Source organism: Chelmon rostratus, chromosome 10 (assembly GCF_017976325.1).
Source record: "Chelmon rostratus isolate fCheRos1 chromosome 10, fCheRos1.pri, whole genome shotgun sequence".
Classification (NCBI taxonomy): domain Eukaryota; kingdom Metazoa; phylum Chordata; class Actinopteri; order Chaetodontiformes; family Chaetodontidae; genus Chelmon; species Chelmon rostratus.
The window spans coordinates 21,371,218-21,393,512 of NC_055667.1; the positions used below are offsets into that span (position 1 = coordinate 21,371,218).

The window sequence follows — 22,295 nt, forward strand, 5'->3', positions numbered from 1 at the left end:
CTAACACATTTTTTAAAGATTATTCTTTGGTCATTATCAGCTTTATTGGACAGCCGGTCGTGAAGAAGCAGACCTGGCCGGAGTCGAACCATAGACTCTGCAGTTGTGTGACCCTCGCTGAATGGTTCTGGCTTTTTAATGAGATCTGTTGGTGATAACAAAAATATAGAAAAAAGTCTTTTCCTTTAAGTTGTAATGGGAAAATGCTGAGCAGTCAAGTGATACGTGTGTGTGTTGTCAGCCCAGACGTTGGTATTTTAAGCCAAAAACATGGCTGTTGCCTGATGCTAAAATCAAAAGCAAACAATGTAAAGAAACGTAAAATTTCAACATATCCATGGTTTGCGGAAACGTACAATGCCAACATTTACTCTGGCGCCTGGACTGGTTATGCACATTTTGACATATTTGTGCTGCTTTGCAAAAAAAGTAATAATGCTCCCAAAATAATGAACCTTTTATTTTTTAATTTAACCTAAATATTAGTCAAAGAAAATATGCCACTCTTAAATTTTTAGTTTGAGTCAGTCGGTGGCCCCCTACTCTGCAGGGAAGGTGGAGATTTTTCATGAGACAACTGAAGCGTGCCAGATATATGCTGGAGTAGGCTTGAGCCCCCATGTGTGTATGAGCAAGTGAATGCATGAATAATTGTGCTTTCCAAATTTCAACACACCACAGTAGAGACAGACAGCAACACACTCACATGGGATGCATTCACACAATTTCTTATTTGCTCTAATAAAAGTTGCTGTCATCCAGAAATGGGCCCTGCGTTCAGCTGAGCTAGAGCGTGTGCTGATTGGCTCGCATTAGATCTTTGTCGACAGAAAGTCTAAATTGATTATGTGTGCAGATGGGCAGGAAGTCTCCCTCTCCCTCCCTCTCTCTCTCTCTCCCTCTTTGTCTCTCTCTCTGCACTCTCGCCTGTTCCGGAGTCATTTCGTCCAGCCTCTCCCACTCATCACTGCTGCAGTGTCTCAGCACCACAGTCTCTGACCTTCCACGGAGGCCATGCAAGCATTTGTTCCCAGGTGAGTTTCAGAGAGACTGAATCATGCTGTTCTGGTCCTGGATTCCTTCTTCACCTATTTCATCTTGAGTCTGGCGAGCCACTCTTTTGGCAAAGCTGCCGGTCCTCACGTTTGCAACGTTAATGTAGAGCAGCTCTGCTCTGCACAGGTGCTGTAGGCCTCTTTGAAAAGAAGTAATGCGAGCTTGTAGTTGGTTGCTTTGGGGACTGAACGTTAATTCCTCTCTTTGATCTACTTATTTTGCTTTTTATGTACATTAGTCATATTAGCTTAAGGATATTTGTCTAAGCGACTGTTTTAGCGTGTTAATTATCAACATTTCTTAATTATGTGGCTTAAGAGGAGCATTTTGCCGTGTTCGCACTGCAGATTTTGCCTTGATGATTACTTCACTGTGCCATTCCTGGTATCAGCTGATTGAAGGAGGAGTTCATATCTAATGGTTTGTTCATTATACAGTAGTAGAGTGTGCTGCTGGCCAGCCTGCTGACTCTCAGTCAGGAGTCAGGGTGACTTCACAACTGGGAGATCAATACCGGTAAAAGCGAGGCAGAGGAGGGGCAGGCAGCTCTCCGGGTAAAACATGAGCCTCCGCTGACGCTTGCTCAGCTCTTTCTGTGTGTCTGTTGGCCGCTGGTGTAAATTGTGCTCAGGTCTTGAAGTCACAGTGAAAATGCAAGAGTGTTTTTTTCCTTAGAGAGATCCTGGGCCGATGCATGGTGCAGGGAGACATTATTTAGTGTAAGTGTAAATCAGCGGGATGTTACACCTGCTGATGCAGCATCAGGTCACAATGAAAGATAAACAGCAGGAAGTGGGAGAAATGTGGCTTTTGGACATTTATAGTGTTTATTATTGGAAAAGTGCATTTCATATTTTACATTTTATACAACTCACAAACACAGAAACACATTTTACATTTCATTAAAAGACCAGTGTGCAAGATTTATAGGGATCCGTAGGTGGAAATGGAATATAATATTCAAATGCACCAACATGTTTCTACAGTAGCCCGGAATGGACAAACCAAACACTGACTCTAGTGAGAACATTTCAAGCAGCCACCGTAGGTTCTCCTTCACATTTGTAAAGGAGGGCTGAGGCAGGTGTTATTCACTTGGTTGCAGTCTGCAACCTCACCACTAGATGCCACTAAAGCCTACACACTGGGCCTAGAAATCACTTCATTCTACTCATTTGCTACAGTCCACCAAGGCTGAATTACCAACCAGGCACAGTGGACAACTGCCAGAAAGGCATATATGTGCATAATAGTTCTAATATTAATTAAAACAGGTCCTGCATTATTACTTAATTATGGTGCCGAGGTTTAGAGGGCTTCTATGTCAAAAATTATTTTAATTATTTCAGATTGTATTGTGCTTTCATGGTACATATTCCTAAAAGAAGTTGTGAAACACATAAAACCTGGGGCCAAGTATTATTATTGTAGGAGTAGGTCTCAGGGCATCTGGGAAAATAGGGTTTGGGGTAGATCGAACACATTGATCCAGCCATGCTGATCGCAGTTCCATGCCCCCATGTAATTATGCTGACAGAAGGTTTTGTATTTGTTGTTGTGTGTAACAAGAACACAACATGTTGACAACAGCGTTCTGCTGTTACTGTTATATTACTGTTTTTCTTAGTTGCCAAGGGACTACAGATGTAACGATGATGATGTACAGATGTTTAGCATTCTTGCTAAAATCTGGCATGTTTACATTTTGTCTCCTCATACTGATACACAGATTTTTATACTGCTCATGATGTGGCATCTCTAACAAACAGACAAATAAACATTTTTTTTATATAACTTTTGTTATCCATGATTTGATTTGATTTAATAGTTGTTTTTATAATCATTTATTTAAATGATCTGCCTTGTGTGAAGCACTGTGTGACTTGGGTTTTTAACAGTGCTCCATGAATAAAGATTATTATTATTATCATCATTAGACTGTGTGTTTTGTTTGTTGTCTGTGTGCATTTTGTGACTGCTGTAGTCTTATTACTTCAAACCTTTATGATAACTGTTTTTTCTTTTTTTTTTGCTACTGATCCAGGTCGTACCTGACCCCGGTCAGGGACGAAGAAGCTGAATCTCAGAGGAAAGCGAAGTCTCGTCATGCCCGACAGACCCGCAGGTCAACGCAGGTGAAGAACAAACGGCTTCCAGAAGTTTAGGTTTCATTGGATCGTGTTTGACTGTATATGAAGCTGTGTGAATGTCCTGCAGGGTGTGACTCTGACAGACCTGAAGGAGGCTCAGAAGATCAGCAGCCTGTCCTCTCAAGACAGGCAGACAGAGGAAGGAGGCACTTTGGTTGAGACATCCTGTCTGAGGAAGGGCTCGATCGATGACAGTAGAGTCAAAACCGGCCTGATGGAGTCCACAGAAACAACAGAGATCAGTCCGAAATGGAGCAAAATGGACGAGGTCAGCAAAAGATGTTTATGCAGAAATCACTTTGCAGAAGTGATTGTTTTTTAACGTTGAAAGATATTTGTGTTTAATCTGTAAATTCAGATTTTTTTTTCTCATGCATGTGCAGCAGGGGAACATTGAACCCAGGTTAGAAACCCTCACTGAGTCTCCAAACCTTTCCTACTCATCTGCGGCTGGATCCTGTGGTCTGCCTTACCGCAACACCTCCTTCAGAGGTCAGAAAAGCACGAAGGGCTTTTACTGTGTATGCCCCCGCCCGTGTTTTATTGGCATTGGATTTACTTCTTTAGGGATCTGAAAGATCTCCCTGCAGTCCAATCATGTTTACAATTTATTTTTTTGTTCCATCTGACCAAATTAGAAATCAATATGTGGAAGTATTGGAGTAGTAACTCTTCCATTTGCCACAAACTGAAAGTGACAAAATGGAGAAATTACCAAAAAGCATTTTTATTCCAGCTAATAAGTGAATTTTATATGTTAAATGAACTATGCATGTACAGAATGTAATCCTTGTGTTTACCAAATGTACAATAAGAAATGTACAATATGTTACACTACATAGTGATGTTACTTATGTTTAGAAAGCAGTTTTCATAAACTGTGTGCTGTTTGTGAGCTGATAAAGAGGGCCCCCAGTACCCAAACACAGCATTAGCATTGAGTTTGTCACTAAGTGTTGCGTCACTACTCATTTTCAGCAGTGACTGATAAGTGCAATTGAAATGCTTCCTGTTTACGTGCAGTTGGTGAGAGATGGTGGACAGATGAGAATCAGAACCCAGTTGAAGATGCAGCATGGCCGACCTTTGCCACAAGGCAGCACCAGAGACGACGCTGCCGTGATGCTGAAGGCTCTGCAGAGGTACGAGGACCAGCTCTGCTCTCTTTTAACAGATCAGTCTTAGAAAAAAAAGATGATTTGAGGTACTCTGCTTGATGGCAATATTTTCCCCGTTGTTTTCACTTACCGCCACTAGATGGAGCCAAATGATTTTCATATTTTATTGTATTTTATTCCCTTGTCTCACTAAAGAGAGTATTTACAGTTCACTTGATACAAACTACATTCTAATACATTGAGATCCCCTGAGAATATGTTTCTAAATATAAGTATGCTCCTGTCATACTTGGTCATTGTCAAAAAAGTTAAAATCATGTCTTATTCATGAAAAAAGGCACCTAGATGTTGAACACTCCGCAGCTGAGAATGTTGAGCCACAATAATTTTATTGTTCAATATTCATCAGCACCTTTGTTTCATATTCACATCCTGTTTCTTCCTCACCCGAAAGCTAAAGCGCTTCAAAGGCAGCCAAGCTCTGAGCTCTGATGCAATATTGTGAGATATACAGCAATCATAGATGTGAAGCATGTGTTCAGAGATTGTTTTTAAGTAGAAGCGCTGGTTAATGTCTCATAGAAAGACAGTCCAGGAGGACCGAGCCCCTCCACCTCCCTCCCTCTAAGTCGCTTTGCTTCTTCACATCACATGGCTGAGGTGTCTCAGCATTCCATACCATATTGGGCAAAACTGAGACGCTCTCTGCTAAGTCTTCGCCTTGGATTCAGAGGGACTGACTCTCCTTTCACTCTTACCCTCTCAACTGTTGCTGCGCTCCCTCCACCTGTGTGCTGCATGTGAAAAACCCTGAACCTCATGACCCAACCTGGCCAGTCACTTGAGTTTCACTGAGCATATTCTGTCTTTGTCTTACTAAAACTCTGATAAAAATAGGTTCCGCAGTGAAGAGGAAGGAGAGGGGACACAGAGGTGATAAGGCAGAGAAGGGTGACTTTTAGAAGATTATACAGTATGAGGTGAAAGTGATTTCCCTGTGAGCTGACTCCAGGTCAGCGGTTTAGCTGTCCCCCATGGCGGAATCTGAAACGGAGATCTGTTAGTAACATGAGCGTCTCGTAGCGTTACTGAGAGGACTATATCTGTCTGTGATAATCACTCCGAGCAGTGAGGTTTCATCAGAAGCATGACAGGCTGCCCATCACCAGAGCCGACCTCTGCACGACTCCATGATGATCTGAGCAGATTTTCCACTTTGATTTTCAGCAGAGAGAGAAAGGCAGGTGTAGAGCCCGTCAGCCAAGAGATTCTGCTGCTTTTAGGATAGTCGGTGATGTTGGCGATTATCATAGAAGGAATAAACAGGGCAAGCAAGATTTTTCTGCTACAGTACAGCTTTATTCTGGATGGGATTTCAGTAATTAGATCCTGCTGGTAGAGAGTCCTGCTCTTCCACATTCACTGCAAAAATCAAGTAATCTCTGGAAGCTTTCCCTGTGGCTCATTTGCATGAGAATATTTTCCCATGTAGGAAGACAATACAAGTCAGGATGAGACTGGGGGAACTCATCTCTGTGGATCGTCTCTGAACAACATACTTTACAAATATACTCTATTTCCAGATGGTAGCAGTTGCTAATTTCAGTTTTTGGCACTGACATGGGTCATATTTCAAACCATCCACCATTAAAGCACACACATTTATAACTGACACAATACAGCATAGTTTAGGAACCAAAGCTATGATCATGGACCTTTTAAGAAGAGCTTAAGAGGCAACTAATGGTACTTGTGGGTAAATTAGTGCCTCTATGTTATTGTTATGGGTGTGGATGGTTGAACTAAACTGGAAGGAAGTCATCACAGTCTTTTTAGTATATAATCGAGTCTTTCTTGCTTCCTAATTCATTCATATTCTCTCCATGTTTATTTCTTTCTCCTTCTGTGATTTTGTGTAATTCTTTCCACTCCTATCTTTGCTTCTATCTATTCGCCCTGAGGAAGGAGGAGAGAGTTTAGGAACAGTGAGGTGCAGCAAACCTCGCTGTAAAAGGAAGATGTATTGAGGCGGTTTATACACACTATGGACAGAAAGTAAGGAGGGGTGTTTAAAGGAACACGGCAACATTTTGAGAGACACGCTTATTCGCTTTCTTGCTGAGAGTTACATGAGAAGATTGGTACCACCACAGCCTGCGGCTGGTTAGCTTAGCTTGGCATAAAGACTGGAAACGGGGGCAAACAGCCAGCCTGCCTCTCTCTAAAGGTGAGAGAAACCTACCCCCTAACCCACCAGCACCTCTAAAGCTCACTTAAATTAAAATGTTGTAGCTTGTTTGTTTAATTTGGACAAAAACCAAGGTGTAAAAACAGGTTCACAGGGATTATGTGCCACATTAGGACTATTTCTTGGCAGGCTGCAGTGACATCTCCCCATAGACTTCAACAAAGTGTAAAAACAACTTTGTTTTAATTAAACAGGCAAGCTACATCATGCTAATTGTTGAGTTTTAGGCATGCTGGAAGCTAATTTTGTTACTATTGCACCTAACTGGCTGTTTCCCCCTGTTTCCAGTTTTTTGGCTAAGCTAAGCCTAACCAGTTGCCAGATTTAGCTTCTTGTTTACTGTACAAAAATGAGAGTGGTATTGATCTTGGCAAGCGAATGAGCCCCCAAAACACTATTCCCTTAATAGGATGGTGGAAAGATGGATAAAATCACTGGAGCTGTAGGTCAAAATCACTGATGCTTTGTTAATTTTGCAGGGCTAAAATGTGAAATTGATTAAACATATTTAATTAAGAGGAAACATGGCACAGAGCGGCGTGTTAACGCTGTGTAAAACTCACACTAACAGCACCTCCTCTCCATCACACTGCACCTCACGGTTGCTGATGGCTCCTCAGGTAATACTGTGTGTTGACCTTCCCGGACACAAACTACTGCAGCCCCCCCCTCCGACTCCGGCTTTGTGCTCCACCTCCTCTTATCCCCGTCCACATCAGTGGACAATTTTAGCCCTCAGTGCCGAGTCCTGCCATAGCAGAGCCTCTGGCAGGCTGCCAAAGCCGAAGACAGCAGGGAGAGGCAGGGGGTGGCGTGGGGTGGGGGGACTGGGAGGGCGACCAAGCAGTGAGAGGAGAAGGAGAGAGAGAAAGCAGGGGAGGGAGGGAGATGGAGAGAGAGAGAGAAAGTGTGTGTGTATAACTTTGGGAAACATAGGAAGAAGCAGCATTGGGAACAAACTTTTCTCTCTTGGATGCCTTCTTTTGGACATTTTCATCAAAGATCAGCATTAACAGAGCAGAGGCACGGCATGATCACTGGTTTGTTTCACTGGTTAAGGAGTAATTTCTTACTTTGCTCTGTTATTCTTTGCATTTTTATCTGATTATTGCTTCACTGTCTGAGCTTTAGAGAAGGCGTGACCACATCTGAAACCCTTCCAAACTCAGCTGCAGCTCTCTCCAGCTCATGGGAGTGTGAAGCTGGACTGAAACACACACACACACACACACACACAGTCATTGTACACACACCTGTTGTTGCTGAGGATTCCCCGGGATCGCAGTCATGGGCATCTGCGTCACTGCTGCTTGAGGGGATCTGTGCGTCTGTGCAGCTGTTATCTGGTGGCGGCCTCGGCGAATGTTGCAGTAGAAGCTGACCTGGCAGTCCAGGGTAGAGGGGGGAGATGTCATCCTACTACCCGCGCACCAAGGACCTGACTCGCACCAGGAAGTCACTGACAGATTCACCACCGTCCTCGCCGTCCCCTACAGACAAAAACTACAGAGTAAGACCAGAAGCTTTTCTTCTAGAGAAACGTTGTGATTTTAAACAACAGGATAGATGTGTCTAATTTCATATCTTTACTTTCATGAAGCTGTTAAAAGCTTGGTTTCTTCACTCACTGCCAACTGACTTTGCAGCATGTTAATCCAACCTTGAAGAAACTTAAGAAAGCCCGTTTCTGTGGGTGCTGTGATTGTTTTCTCTCAGACTAAATCCTCTAACATGTCTAAAGAGATGACATCTGTGTAAAGTAGAGCTGAAATGACTAATTGGTTTGTCAGTTGATCAAAAAATTAATTTGCAGCTATTTCATTAATTTCTTGATCGTTTTAATTAGTTTTGAAACCGCAACACAAAATACTCTCTGATTAAAGCCTCTCAAATGTGAAGAATTTACTGGACTTTTCTCACTATTTTTTGACATTTTTTAAGACAAAATGATGAACTGAGTAAGTAACTGGCAGATTAAGTGATAAATTAATTGCAGCCCACATGAAGTATTCATGTGTTTGGACAAGCCTTTGTGAGCGTGTCCAGTTTAATAAGCAAATATGCCATCACTGTCATCATTGACGGGGCAGATTTCTTAGTTTCTACATGATTATGTGCATTGACATGAATAATCATCCACTCTTGATCCCCGAAATGAGTTTATCTATCGATCAAATAACTTGTGAACCAATCACCTCACCTTATTTGCTGACCTGTGAAAGAAGGGTGTTTGCTCTGAAGCTCTGAGAGTCTGACCACACTTTCTGGAAAAAAAAAAACAACTTTTGCATTGAAACATTCCTTCTGTAATTTCCTGTTATGTTTTTTTTCCTAAGTGGCTTATTCTCATGGGCGTTGTTTGACTGTTGTGTTTATGTCAGAGCACCAGACTTTAGCTGTGCTCTGTCTGACAGTTAAAGGGACAGAAAGAAAGGCAGAAATGTGAAGCAGCGTGATTCAGTTTGTTTAGAGGTGCTTTTGCTCGTGCAACACTACAGGCGCAGTTGCTGCTACCAATGGAGGCTGTCATTTTCCTGCTCTCGTTTCAAGAAGTGTCACACTCTCTGTGCTGTATCCGCGGTGAAACGCAGGCTTTCAGTTTCCATGATGTCAGCTCAATCTGAATTGGGTTGACTTTTCATGGGAGAGACAATGCATTGCAGAGGGGCGGTGGAATCAGGTGGATGCATTATTTTTAGCACTTGCCACAATGCTTTGATGAGAACCTGGTCCTCTTTAATTAAACACAATGTGTGTTGCAGCTGTGAGCAACAGGAAGAAGCATAAACAAAAACACACTTGCTTTAGTGGATGACACTCATCATTTTGCACATGTTCACAGTGGTGCAAAGTAACTGAGTACATTTACTCAAGTATTGTACTTAATTTTTTCCATTTTATGCTACCTTATATTTCTCCTCCACAACAGTTCAGATGGGAATATTGTACCTTTTACTCCACTACATTTACTTTACAGCTATAGCTACGTTTCACAATGACACTTGACTTAAAACATTTGATAATCTTATGAAATATAAGTAATTATTAAAGATTAAACCAGTGGTTCCTTTGGTTTGAGACGTTTTATTAAATGCAGTCTATATGGGTTCAGATGTCTATGAATTTAGGAAAAAATATTTCCCCTTGATTTAACTGCTCAATGCCAAAAGAGGTCAAATTATCTAATATATCCTAAAAAGCAAAGATCAAAGAAGAGCTAGATTTGTGTGCCAGAATTCTGTTTTTTTTTTTCATACTCCATCCATCATCTGACGACCACCCAGATTTATCTTGTAACCCTTTGCAGGAGCCCTGACCCCCAGATTGGGAACCACTGGACTAAACCAACTGTACACAAAGTATTTAAAACAAGCTCCAGCTACCACAGTGTTACACTGCTTATGCTTTGCTGCAGTGTTGCCAATCTAATAATGTTATATGAGTCAGTAACAGGCTATTTTTCTGCTGAATGATGCATTTATACTGATATTTTAAGCACATTTTGCTGATAAATGTGCTTTTCCTTAAATAGGACTTCCGACTCATTCTACTTTGTATTTTTACATCGTGGTATTAGTACTTAAAGGGTCTGAGTACTTCTTCCACCACTTGAAGTGAGGCATTTTGAGTCAGTGCTCTTGAAACAGATGCTCTCAGTGTCCAGAAAGGCTCAGACGTCCTGCAAAGAGTTAACAGAGAAGGAGGAGGGGCTGAGGAGAGGAAAGGTGAGTGAATGTGGAAGAAACGTCTTTTATGGTTGTGTGTGCCGTGTCAGTTCCAGTGGTGGGAGTGGAGAGAGAGACAGTGTGTGTGTGTGTGTGTGTGTAGCTCAGATTTTCCTACTGCAAAATCCAGTCAGCTCTAAAGGAGTGATGCTGTGACAGAACGAGCAGAAGGAGTGAAGGAGAGAGGGACGGTGACGAGTCTTCACTGGCTCTTGTAAACTGCCGTTAGCGTTATCATTTACACACTGCAGCAGTGACCTCATGCATGCCCCCCAGCCCCACCCGCTGTGTCTGATGTTGCTCCTGGCAAACCGTAAAACTGGAGGCAGTTGTGTTTACAGAGCGCCCGTGGTCGGAGCATGCACCCGTTCGGAGGCTGTTTCCAGCAGCCCGACACCCTGTTGTTTCTCTCTCCCTCTGCTTGATAATGTCCTCTTGCATCTGCTCTGCCTCACATGCGTTGCTGAGCTACATGTGCCACCCCTGACTCCCTCTGTTTGTTCCTAACAAGGGAATCACATCGGTGCAGCTGCTGTCAGAAGCACAACTGCAAATATGAGTCAGTCTCTGGCTTTGGCTCGCTTTGCGCAAAAAGCTTCATGATGCAGACATACATGTAAGAGCAAGTATCACTGTGAGTGTTCCCTCTTATATTAAGAATCAGGTCCTGTAAACCCCACCAGGCCTCACTGAAGATTTCACTGGAATTAAGTTTTTAAAAAACTCATTTCACCAATTTGCTAATCCTTTAGTGTGAAATAGGTTTGCGTGAAGGAACTTATAATCTTGAAAGAGTTTGGTGGAGGGCTGTGTAATACTTCATATCCCCAACAGCAGACTTCATGATAATTTATTCAGAAAACCAGGGGGCCAATCATCCCCGCTGATTAATGCATGTACACCAAATCTCATCGAGGAATCTCCTCGGCTCCTCGGGATCGGCGTGAGTGAGAGCTCCTCTTGGCTCCATCCTTGGCCCTTTTTCATCTGAGGTCATGGAGGTCTGTTTTTTCCTGGATGGCTCTGCTTAAGCACATGACCACATAAGGACAGGCAGCGCTGGCTCAGTTATGTAAACACTTGCTGAGGAATAGCTCCTTTGACGCTGCATGAAATATGCCCCAACAAGCCAAATGTGAGCACAGGAATAGCAGTGTGCCCTGTTCCTTTTGACATAAAACGTCCTCCTATAAAGCCCATGCTTTCAACGCCATCTAGTCTGCGTCTGCTTCGTGCCTCAAACAGCTCGGACCGCCACACAAGATGTTTATTGCAAGGGGTGTTTAAAGCTCTCTATGCCTGGCAAGACAGCAACTCTTCGAATTTACAAGTTAAGTTTATGAGACTGCATCAGATATGGCAAAGACATCATGGATTAGTCTGGCCTCATATGACTGCATCCTCCCTCTCCCTCTCTTCCAGCCTATGGCTGATAGTAAACACTTGCAGATATCATCCTCTCGTGTGCCACGTTTATCAGCTGATGGCAGTGAGCTATGTGTTTGTTCAGTTTTATTCGTATGCAGAATAGACGCAAATTAGACCTTATACATGCAGCATATACAGTTTGTGACACGCAGGGAAGCAGTAGACACATAAACTACACCTACAAGTGATAAATATTAATAGGCACATCTTGCACATTCACCTCCTCTGAATGCAGCACAATGCCCGAACTCCTTGGAGAAATGGAAAACAAATTCAGTGTGTGATCACAGCAGGCAACTTGGCAGCCATGTGCACTGGACAAGTCATAGCAAAAACCTGCCAGGACCTTCTGCTATCAGCCTGTTGTCTGAGGTCAGACGTCGACCCGTCACACACGAGATACTTATAGCTTCTGATGTCATGATGTCATCTTTATGCTGCAGGCACTTGCGTGGCAGCCGCCTGTTCTAAAAGATTAACCGGGCTCACCAGGGAGGCTTGACCTGCGCGAACCCTGTCGGTGCAGCGTTGGGGTGAATTATATCTTACTTCTTCGTGCATTTCTTCCCTCTGGGACTTCAGGCCCCTGAACACGCTGTGATAATTCACTTGGAAGGGTTTGTTCTATGTTGTCTCAAAATGGAAGATATTTTCCTGCCAAGCCTCTGTTTGGTCTTATCAAACAAATAAATCTGGATCTTACCACGGCGGGACATTTTTTCACACTGTGCTGTTCCCATGCTGTGGTGCTGAGTGATCAAACTAACATGGTTTGTTCTTTGTTTTTCAGCATGACAGGTTGTCAAGGTAAGGATTGAGCATTGTTTTTAATCTCCTGTAATATAGAAGTGCATTTTCTGAAAAAATAAATGCCCTAAATCAAGTAGCGCTGTGTACTGAATGTGTTACTTTTAGATATGACTCGAGTGGGGAAAGTGCGACAGACAAACCACTGGGCCGCACCAGCTCGTACACTCGGAGGGAGACGAGGCTGGCTGCTCTGAACCGACAGGAGCAAGACTCCGGCACCAAAGACTACAAGAAGGTAGTAACTCCAACATATAATACCAACATTTGCTGCTGTGCCACTACTCAATGACTGACAGTACTTTTCAAAGACAGATTAACATTATACTAGTGTGGTTTGTTTTTAAATGTTGACATTATAGATTTTTTTAAAAAACAGATGTAAAAAAACACCATGTCACATAGTCATATATAGCCCATGGTGATAATTTTATTAACATTCTGAATTCATTTTGTCAATAGTGCATTTTAACTATGCTGAATAGTCATAGGCTGTACACAAACATACACATATATAGAGTACATACGTGACAATTGTATGTATACATTGATCAGTTGTTGAGATAAATGGTCATACAAATAATTGAAGGAAAGGAGAATATCAGCAGCCTTTAAGATTTTGTTTTAACATTGATTTCATTATTTTATGTCAGAAAAAGATTTCAGTATAAAAAAAGTTAAATAAATAGCCAAAGCATGTGTAAAATACTGAAATGAAACCAATATCCAATTTAGCTTAACAAGGCTGCACATGTTACCTAGCCAGCTAACTAGCTTGGCTGGGCTGGGTTGTTAGCCTGACGACAGTGTTGATAGCAGAAGCTAGCGGGTTAAGCGAGTTTCTCTCTGTGGACACTCCCAACATGAGCTAGCTAACACTGCTAACACTGGGTTTTCACTTAATGCTAGCATGTTCACCAGCCTGTGTGTGGTTTTAATATGTAAATCTCAGGGCTGGGCTGGGTAGGTATGAAAATCACAAGACCTGCATTTGTTAAGACGTTAAATGGCTCGACTCCAAATGCAGAACACAGATTCAGATGGTTTAGATTAAAAAAAAGGATTTGCTGTCACAAAAGGGTGAACTGATCGCTTGGAGACGATCAGTGCAGATCCAGGAAGGAGCGGCAGGCAGGTGAGGTGAGTCAGCAGGATTTCAGGTGGTTGCCTGGAGCTGGGCTTGAACTTGGCAGGTTGGCAGCAAAACATGAGGAAAGAACAAGGCACTAAGAGGGCTCAATGGCCAAAACATGCTATGAGGGCAGTGAGCACAACTATCTGGGGGAGACTGGTGAGGAGAACAAGGTATTTATCCTGTGGCTGCTGATTCCTGGATTGGCTGCAGCTGTGGTGGCTGATTGGCAGGAGGATCAGGTGTAGGTGAGCCATGACTGAGGAGGAACCGCCCAGGCCAGACACACACACAATGAAATAAAAATAATTTCCAATAATTTGTTCTTATGTGAACAAAAATGCTGAAATTACAAAGATAACAGGCGTGTTGTGTGTTCATTCATATATTTTACACAATTCATTGCTATCTATTAATTAAAGTCTTTTTGTTTATTCAATACTTAACCCTTTGTGGTTCCATGTGTTTAGCTACATGCTAATTTTTTATTTCCATGTTTTGTTGGCTAATGTGTAATGAAATTTTTTTTTCAACTTAAAAAACTCAAACGAGCACACGACACATCAAAAGGCCAGAATTTCTGGAATAAAGCTTTTCCTTGCTCTTCATTTTGTGCATTTTCAGATGTATGCAGAAGCTTTGCATGAGAATGAGAGGCTCAAGTCCAGGTTGCAGGACAGCAAACAAGAACTGGTGAAGATACGCTCGCAGCTGGAGAAAGTCACTCAGGTAGAGGAAACTGAAAGATGAAAACTAAAAAAAAAAACGCTTATTTTCCCAAGAGTGATGAGAAGACTATGATGAGATCGTGTTAAAAAAAATGTTTAGATATTTTTCCCAACACTTCACAATAACAGCACCATTCTAACTTCTAGAGACACGACAGAATATCAGAGAGATCTACAGCGCTTGACTCGGAGAAAAGGGTAAGTGCCTTGGCAACTTTTTGCAATTTTAGCATGTATTTGATCTTCTGCGCTATCAAGATGGATGAACGTCCATATCTCTTCTTGGTCTTTTCCCCTCTAATTTTCCCGTCTACTGCAAATGACTTGTAGAGGCTGCGACTACCGGCTGTTCACTCTGTAGGTTCCAAAGGGACCATAGGAGGATTTTTTTTCAGTTGTTTCTTCTTCATTTGCAGGAAAAACAAGCTCTTGAGAAAAGAGTGTCAAACATGGAGGAGGAGTTAAAGGTCAGTGCGCGCAAAAATACATTGTGCAGACTCACCCGGGGTTTAAAACAGCATATTGTGTCTCAGATGCAAGTTGTGTGCTCTTTATCTGACTGTTTTTTTTCCCCTTCAGCACTTTAAACACTAACAGTACTTGAAGGTACACACCTCCAGCGAAGCCTCTCTCACCCATGCTAAATCAAGCACGCCTAAAGTGTTTTTACAGCGCAAAACACACACATATAGCACACTCCAGGGTTGTGGTTGGCCAGGTGGGTACGGAGTCAAGGAGAGGGAAGGTTAATGCTTCAGGCTCATTACCCACAGTGTTCTGCCGGGCCACTTCCTGCCAGGCTGAGGAGGAGCCTGTGCTGCTGCTCCCCTGCTCCACTTATCCCACTGTTGGGGTGAACATTGTGACCTAGTTCCAGCTGAATACCAAACCCCGTCCAAGAGCAAAAGACCTGCTTTTGTGAGACATTCCTGCGCTGCACCGTGTGTATTCTGCTTCACAAAGAAACACAGGGCAGAGCAGCAGAGAGATTTCAGGCCTGAGTAGACGTGGTCTGCGCTGTATGTGTGCAGTCTGTGCAAGCAGTCACAAACTGCACAATGAGGTTATGGTTTGATTGTTATGGAAAATTACAGCATGTTAGGTTGGTGTCCATCCACTTGGTTTAATGTGCATCAAAAAATCAAAACAAAACAGTTTTTAGTCTTGGCTGACTTATAGAGCGAATACATGAAACTGAAATCTGTGTGAAATCTGTTTTTCACTATTTAAGTTTGACTGGTGCCCATTTAATACGTTATGTGGTTGCACCCTCTTCTTCTGCAATAGTTTAATGGCACCCAACTGGAAAATCAGTATGAACAACTGTTTATCTCCAAAAGCCAAATCCTAATAATCGCATGAAGGTTGTGGATGAAAAAGCACATTAATTTGTGTTTTCTTCTGTCGATTATCAATTCTGTAAGATTAGCATTGGATTTGGATGGAAACCTAGCTAGTGTTATATTCCTCATGAAAAATAAAATTATGGCTCAGGTCAGAGAAAATATAGCATACAGACAGTGGCGAGGACATTATGAATGGGACACATGCCAGCAGGAGATGTTTGACCCCAGTGTTGTCGTGGTTCCCCCAGCAGGACGCCCCACTGCGGTTCCGCTGTGGGTACCAGCCCTGAGAGCAGGATGTCTCAGGGGAGGGGGGATGGTGAGTGGTCGCTATGACGCGGAGGAGTGATTGACACCTGCCTGTCACCTCATGTGATTCTGCTCTGTCAGAGACTCGGGCATGTTTACACGTGTGCACACACATGTACGTCACATGATCAGTACTTCAGACAATAAATGCAACAAGCGCACACTGTTTTTATTGTCTTTCGATGCAAAGCACGCAGGAAAGCTGGCACTCACTCACAGTCACTTATTCACGTTTAGATAGTCACAGTTTTTCCACAAGGGGGAGCTGTTCAGTCATTGTCACATTGGTGCCAACCTGTGCCACCTACTGGAAAGGAAAGATAGCAGCAACGCTTAAAATCTCCAGATGCAGAAATGTTACAGTTGTCTTCTACAGGCAAACAAAGGAACTTTAGTAATTTTAACATTTACACCACTGTCAGTGTTACAGCTGCTGCAGCTATTTAAAAAAACTGCGCTGTGACACTGCAGGTGACCTATAGATGGCGCACATAAGCACGGCTTCATCTCCACTTGAGGGCTGCAGGTTGGACCACCTTCTCAGGTCTGAACCTGCTGACACGGCGGCTCTGTCACTCTGGTTTCAGGTGTTTCACAGCAATAACACTGTGTGTCCTTGTTTCCCTTTTTGAAGTACTATCGATGTCTTAGTGTCAGATTACTGAACTGTTCTTCTCTGAATCTTAATTGATAGCAACTGTGTATAATAATCTGCAGGACTCGAGAGTGTGGTCAGATCTAATTTAATAGCAAAGCGCTCAATATTAAGCATAATAGAGGATACGAGTCATTATGCATTCTGGCCTCACTCTGTCCTTCTATTCCCTGTTGCTAAGGGCACCTCTCCAGAAAGCGAACTGTTTTATTCTAATACCAAGAGAACATTATATGCTTGAACGGTTAAGTCCCAAACACAGGCTAGCTTCAAATTGCTTTAATGAATGTGTTTTGGTATTTTAAGAAGCAGCTGGATGCCCTCGTGAAACCTCATCCTTGGCCATATTCATGTCTACAAACTTTTGTTTGGTTACCCTGAAACAGTACAAGTGCCCTCTGTGTGTGTGTGTGTGTGTGTGTGTGTGTTCGGTGGTTTACCCTCAGGAATCGCGTCAAACCACAGACATCTCTGTCAAACCACATTGAGGTTTACCTCAAAAAGACAGGCCAAGAATAAGCGGAAATGAATCATTTCTTTCCCTCTGACTTATTACCGACTCGGCTCTTGTGCAAAGTGTGAAACAAGTTTCAGGTTATGAATTTTTGTATGAATTTTAATTCCCTCTCCTTTGCAAAGCTATGCACATAATAACATTTCAGCACCTCACCGCTCTCCACGTAAAGCCCATATAATTTGATGAGCACAAACCCAAAGCGAGCTGGCCTCATCTTTTCCTTTGCTTGTTGCAGCTTCTGACTATTTCTCCTCAAAATCTCCCTGTTGTGTAAATATTCGTTTACGTAAGTTTTGCAGATAGGGCCTTCAGATCTGTTGTTGTTTTCCCCTGTCTGTGTGGGTGTGTGGGCGCATGCCTTGTATGAGTGGATATGTCCACAGTCTCTGTGTGAGTCTTTCTCTTTGCACACGGCCTGCCTCCCTGCATGCGTTCTCTGTCTGCCCCTCTCTGGATCTCTCTCCTCCTCTGTGCAGGCTTTCCCTGCTCTGGCTCAGGTCCAGAGCTTGCGGAGGGTGAACGAGTGTCTCCTGGCTGAGAATAGAGCCATGCTGCGTGTCCTCGCCCGCCTCTCTGAGACGGCCTCCATGCCGGAGACAGAAGACCTCTGATCCTCTGACATCATCTGTCCTCCTTTCTCCCCCTCCTCTCCCCTTCTCAGACACATAACTTCCACACTCCTCTCTCCTTCTGGTGCCTCTACAGCCCCCTCATCCTCTGCTGTGTTCCTCTCAGGCAGGTCGTGCACCCTCCCAATGCTCACTCCCCCCACACTGCAATGCATCTCCCTCTGCACTCTTTTAACCCAATCTCCTTTATAGCCATCAGACAGCAACCCTGCTGACCCCCCACCCCCCAAAAAACATTTCTCATAAGCCTCCTTTGAAGTGTATTTTTAGCTGCATTCATGTTGCATGGGGCCTCACATGACATGAACACTGCATCAGTAGCTGCTGTTTTTTCTCATTTAAATTGAACATCTAAGGCAGCGGCCTGCACCATAAAGAATAAACGTGTTAATAGCCGTCTCGCAGCAGTCAAATATATGTGGGTCCTGCGTAATGTGCTGTGTAATCAATGCAAATTTCTTTGCCAAGGAAATAGTCAATCTGGCAGAGGAAATGAAACGTGTGAGATCATTAGCCCTCCAAATGAACAGGTCCTGAGCCGCTGGGTGAGGCGCAAACACAGATATGTGACAGGTTTTGTTTCCGTGTTCACGAACCCTGACAAAAAAACAAATGAATATGGTACTTTATAGGCGTGGTTAGACATTTTTGCAAATAAGCTTATTTGTCTTTATGGCGCAAGTCAGATGAGAAGGTCAATAGCATGTTGTGAAACTATGGGAGGGCAGCGGTTAGCATAGATTAGCATAAAGGAGCTGGAAAAAGAGAAAACCAGCTAGTCTGGCTCTGAAGGCTCTGATTTATACTTTGTATCTCATTTGTTTAATGCATTTAAATGTCAAAAAGCCTCATGGTGGCTCCAGGAAGTCACTGCACCCGGCCAAGAATTATCTTTCGAACTGTCAAATTATTGTTTTTTTATATTTGTTTTTGTACAAATCACACAAAAAAGATGCATTGTAATAATCTGTGAGTTTTAGAGGTGCAGGTAGGCAGATTTTGTCACCTTTGTTCAGACTCAGGCTAGCTGTTTCCTCTTGTTTCCAGCCTTTGTGCTAAGCTAAGCTAACCAGCTGCTGGCTGTAGCATACAAGTATGCTACAAGAGAGTGGCATCAATCTTCTCATCTCATTCTCATATTTCCCAAAATTTCAAACTATTTTCAAAAATTGCTTTTAGAGCAGGGCGTTGCCGTGTTCATGGGGTTCATACACTGGAATTTTGGGATTATTATTCAGCATTCTGTGGAGACTAAGAGAGAAAACAAACTAGAAAAGGATCTTCAAGCAGGTTATTTGCCGCAGGTTGTGAGCATATTGATGCCAAGTGCCTTTTCTCATTCACTAGTTTTCTGTAATGTGCCACAGCGAGAGCAGAGGGTTATTGTTTGTCTCTAGTAGAGGGGAAATACTTTGGCAAAGAGGCTGGTTATTTTTAGTCATTGCTCCTCATGAGAGACATGACCTAGATTTGGGAAATTGACCCTCTCTCAGTTTCTCTCTCTTTGACTTTCACTTCATTCTCTTTCACTTTTCACATGCAGAACATTTTGTCAAAGTCACTCCTCACTTGCATGACCAAGTAAAGCATGTGATCATAACCTGGCCTCAAAGTTTACAGACAGACAGCTTTAAATCCACTCGTCATTGGAGGTGATTGCAGATATTTTCTCATTGTGGTGGACAGTCCCGGTGAATTGTGGCATTCTACTGTCTGAAACTTTAAATTGGAAACTTCACAGTATCCATAAACCATTTAACACGTATTCACTGAGTGTGTTAGTGTGATGATGATATAATTTTCTAATATAATTGCTTTCTTTCCGCTGTCCCAGATCTTAACAGAGCTCAAGTCAGACAACCAGAGGCTAAAGGATGAGAACGGGGCTCTCATCCGAGTCATCAGCAAACTGTCCAAATGAAAAGTGGTCTGAAGCTCATGTTCTGTGTCTGTGGACGCTCCTGCCCCGATATAGCAGATTCATTGTCCGTGATGTCCCAAGCTGTGGCTCCTCTCTGAGTTATGGTGAAGGGCGGTTTTGCAGAAATAAATTCCTGCATGGAACTTGAGAAGATCCAAAGAGAAGTTTTAAAAACTTTTAAGACAAATTTCACAACAGTTGTTCCTACTTGATTAGTTATGACTATTTTGTAAAATACAGTATTTCACAATAAGCAAATAGGGACCAGTTGTGCTGTTTGAATAACCTTTATAGGCCCAGTCCAGACAAATCCAGGGGTTTGCATGAAGGTACTGCTTCTAATATAATACCCACACCTCACACTGAGACATCACGCTTGTTGCTACGTACATCCTGCACCGCAGAAAAGTATTTTAATGTCGTCTTAATTATGAAGGAAGAGAGAAGCCAATTATTCATCATCACTGAATGAGGTCATTGTCATTTAATTCTGTCTTTTTTCCCCAAAACCAAACTGGGGGACACATGTGAACACTTTTTTTATATATCTATATAATTTTCAGAAAGTTCCAGATGCAAAAACTAGATTTTAATATGACTCCATGTGAGATTGACACAAAGCTGCAGGATGCAGCTCCTATAATGGCAACCAGATGTTTGCTCCAGCTTCTCTCAAACATTTTTCTACAAAAACAAATCTGATAATGACATTAAGGCTTTATAAGATGCATGTTTTGGGTTCTTTGCCCTGACAGCGTCCTCGGGTTTGTCACTCTGCTCGCCCCCCTGAGCAACTCTTTAGAAGCCTATCAGTGACAGCATCGGGCCTCTGGGATATATTCACATATCCTGCATTACAACAGTAAACTTGTTAACCATTTCCAACTGGTTACATGAATTTTTTTTGTGACATTTCAGTCAAATCTATCATTTTGAATTTTTTTTTGCTAACCTCACATATGATAATGTGCCCACTGTATTTAGTCTTTGGAGAGGACTGTATGTTAGCCCTGGAAGGCAGAGCACCAGGTATATGCACTTTGTACAGAGTGGACAGTGCCATCTTTGATCACTTGGGCATCACTAGCAGCAAGTAACATAATTTAGTGTTTGCCAGAATCTGTTCATCAGTTCCTCGTGTGGTTGCTGTTGCCATTCTTCCTTTTTGGTTTTGCTTGTTTGTCATAAGAGGATTTTTTTTTTCATCCAATGGCTGAGCTTCAAAACAGCAGAACGGCTGCACAGTGGAGACAGTCTGAGTGTGTGTGAACGAAAGTGTCCAACCTTTTGTTTTGTAATAGAGATATATTTATTTATTTATGCGTTTCTTAGTTTGAATCTTTATACTTTGTTTACTCCATTTTCTTTCAGAGGAATGCACAGATCATTTCGGTTGACCTCTGGGCCGTCTTTCTGTCAGGTGATGAAAATACAAAATGCCAAAATCATCCAGTGGTGGACGCGCCGGAAAATCACTGCTGACATTTTAGTCTCCACAGTGTTCAATTTTAAACATCAAGCACAATCTAAAGTTTTGAGAGTGGTTGCCAGCAGTTTTTTATACATAAATGATTACATAAAGGGGCAGTGTGTATGATTTAGGGGGAACTTTTGGAAGAAATGGAATATAACATTCATAAATATGTTTTTATTAGTATTTAATCACTGGAAAATAAGACTCATCTTCCTGTTATCCTACATTGAGCTGTTTGTATCTACAGAGGGAGTGGATCCTTTTCCCCGGAGTCCAATCTGCAACCTCACCACAAGATGGCACTAAATCCTACACATTGGTCCCTTTAAGTACTCTGAGTTGCCAGTTTATTAGGTACACATCTAATGCAATCCATTACTATGCAATAAATCCCAATTTTGTGCAGCTTATCAGCTTTTGTTCTGGTCATTTTGGAGGCCATATTTACTGCTGCTACTGCATTGTGTTGCACCACCTTGAAATTGTTCATCAATATTTGGGGTCCACACATTGTTTGAAAAATTACAAATGATCACTTTTTTGTCTACTTAGCCTGAGAAATCTAAAGCCATGAAAGAGGCTGCTGCCTTGTGGCGGTTTTCCACCAAGCTCATGGCGTGCCATCACCTTCACACCTTATTTAAAACAATGTGTTATCATGTTTCATGCCTGAAACTGCCAGACTCAGCCTCACGTTTGCATTAAAATACCTTCGGCTGTAGAGTTGCTACGAGTGATGGATGGCGTGCCAGAGACGTGAATGATTTTGGCGTCTGTCTTCTCTTCACCAAGCGGGCGAACTGACCCTACGTCGCCAGTGTTTGATGTATTCGTTATTGAGTCCAACTCGGGCAGCATGCTGTAACACCAGTGTTATCTTTGGTCACATCCAGTAAACTGATTTATTCCAAACTACAAGTCAGATCCAGTATATGTCAGCACAAGCTGTGGATGTACTGACTATGCAGTATATTGTATTGAAACGTTTGAAATGTGTTGATGATAGCTTGGTAATGCACACGTCGGTTTACTCACTCTGCTTAATAAACTGT

The 22,295-nt window shown here is 42.5% G+C and overlaps 1 protein-coding gene across 3 annotated transcripts; it reads left to right on the forward strand.

Moving 5' to 3' along the window:
• The first annotated feature begins 7,513 nt into the window (after nucleotides 1-7,513).
• On the forward strand, nucleotides 7,514-22,295 carry LOC121613236 (protein phosphatase 1 regulatory subunit 12B-like). Of its 3 annotated transcripts, none has more exons than XM_041946561.1 (8): nucleotides 7,514-8,082; nucleotides 12,516-12,532; nucleotides 12,641-12,770; nucleotides 14,289-14,393; nucleotides 14,540-14,590; nucleotides 14,809-14,859; nucleotides 15,987-16,057; nucleotides 19,683-22,295. In XM_041946561.1, exons 1-7 carry the CDS (start codon nucleotides 7,981-7,983, stop codon nucleotides 16,026-16,028), a joined length of 498 nt encoding a protein of 165 aa, XP_041802495.1. In that variant the 5' UTR covers nucleotides 7,514-7,980; the 3' UTR covers nucleotides 16,029-16,057; nucleotides 19,683-22,295. The 3 variants fall into 3 exon arrangements, with proteins under 3 accessions (XP_041802495.1, XP_041802496.1, XP_041802494.1); XM_041946562.1 differs by having other exon boundaries at nucleotides 15,990-16,057; XM_041946560.1 differs by lacking the exon at nucleotides 15,987-16,057.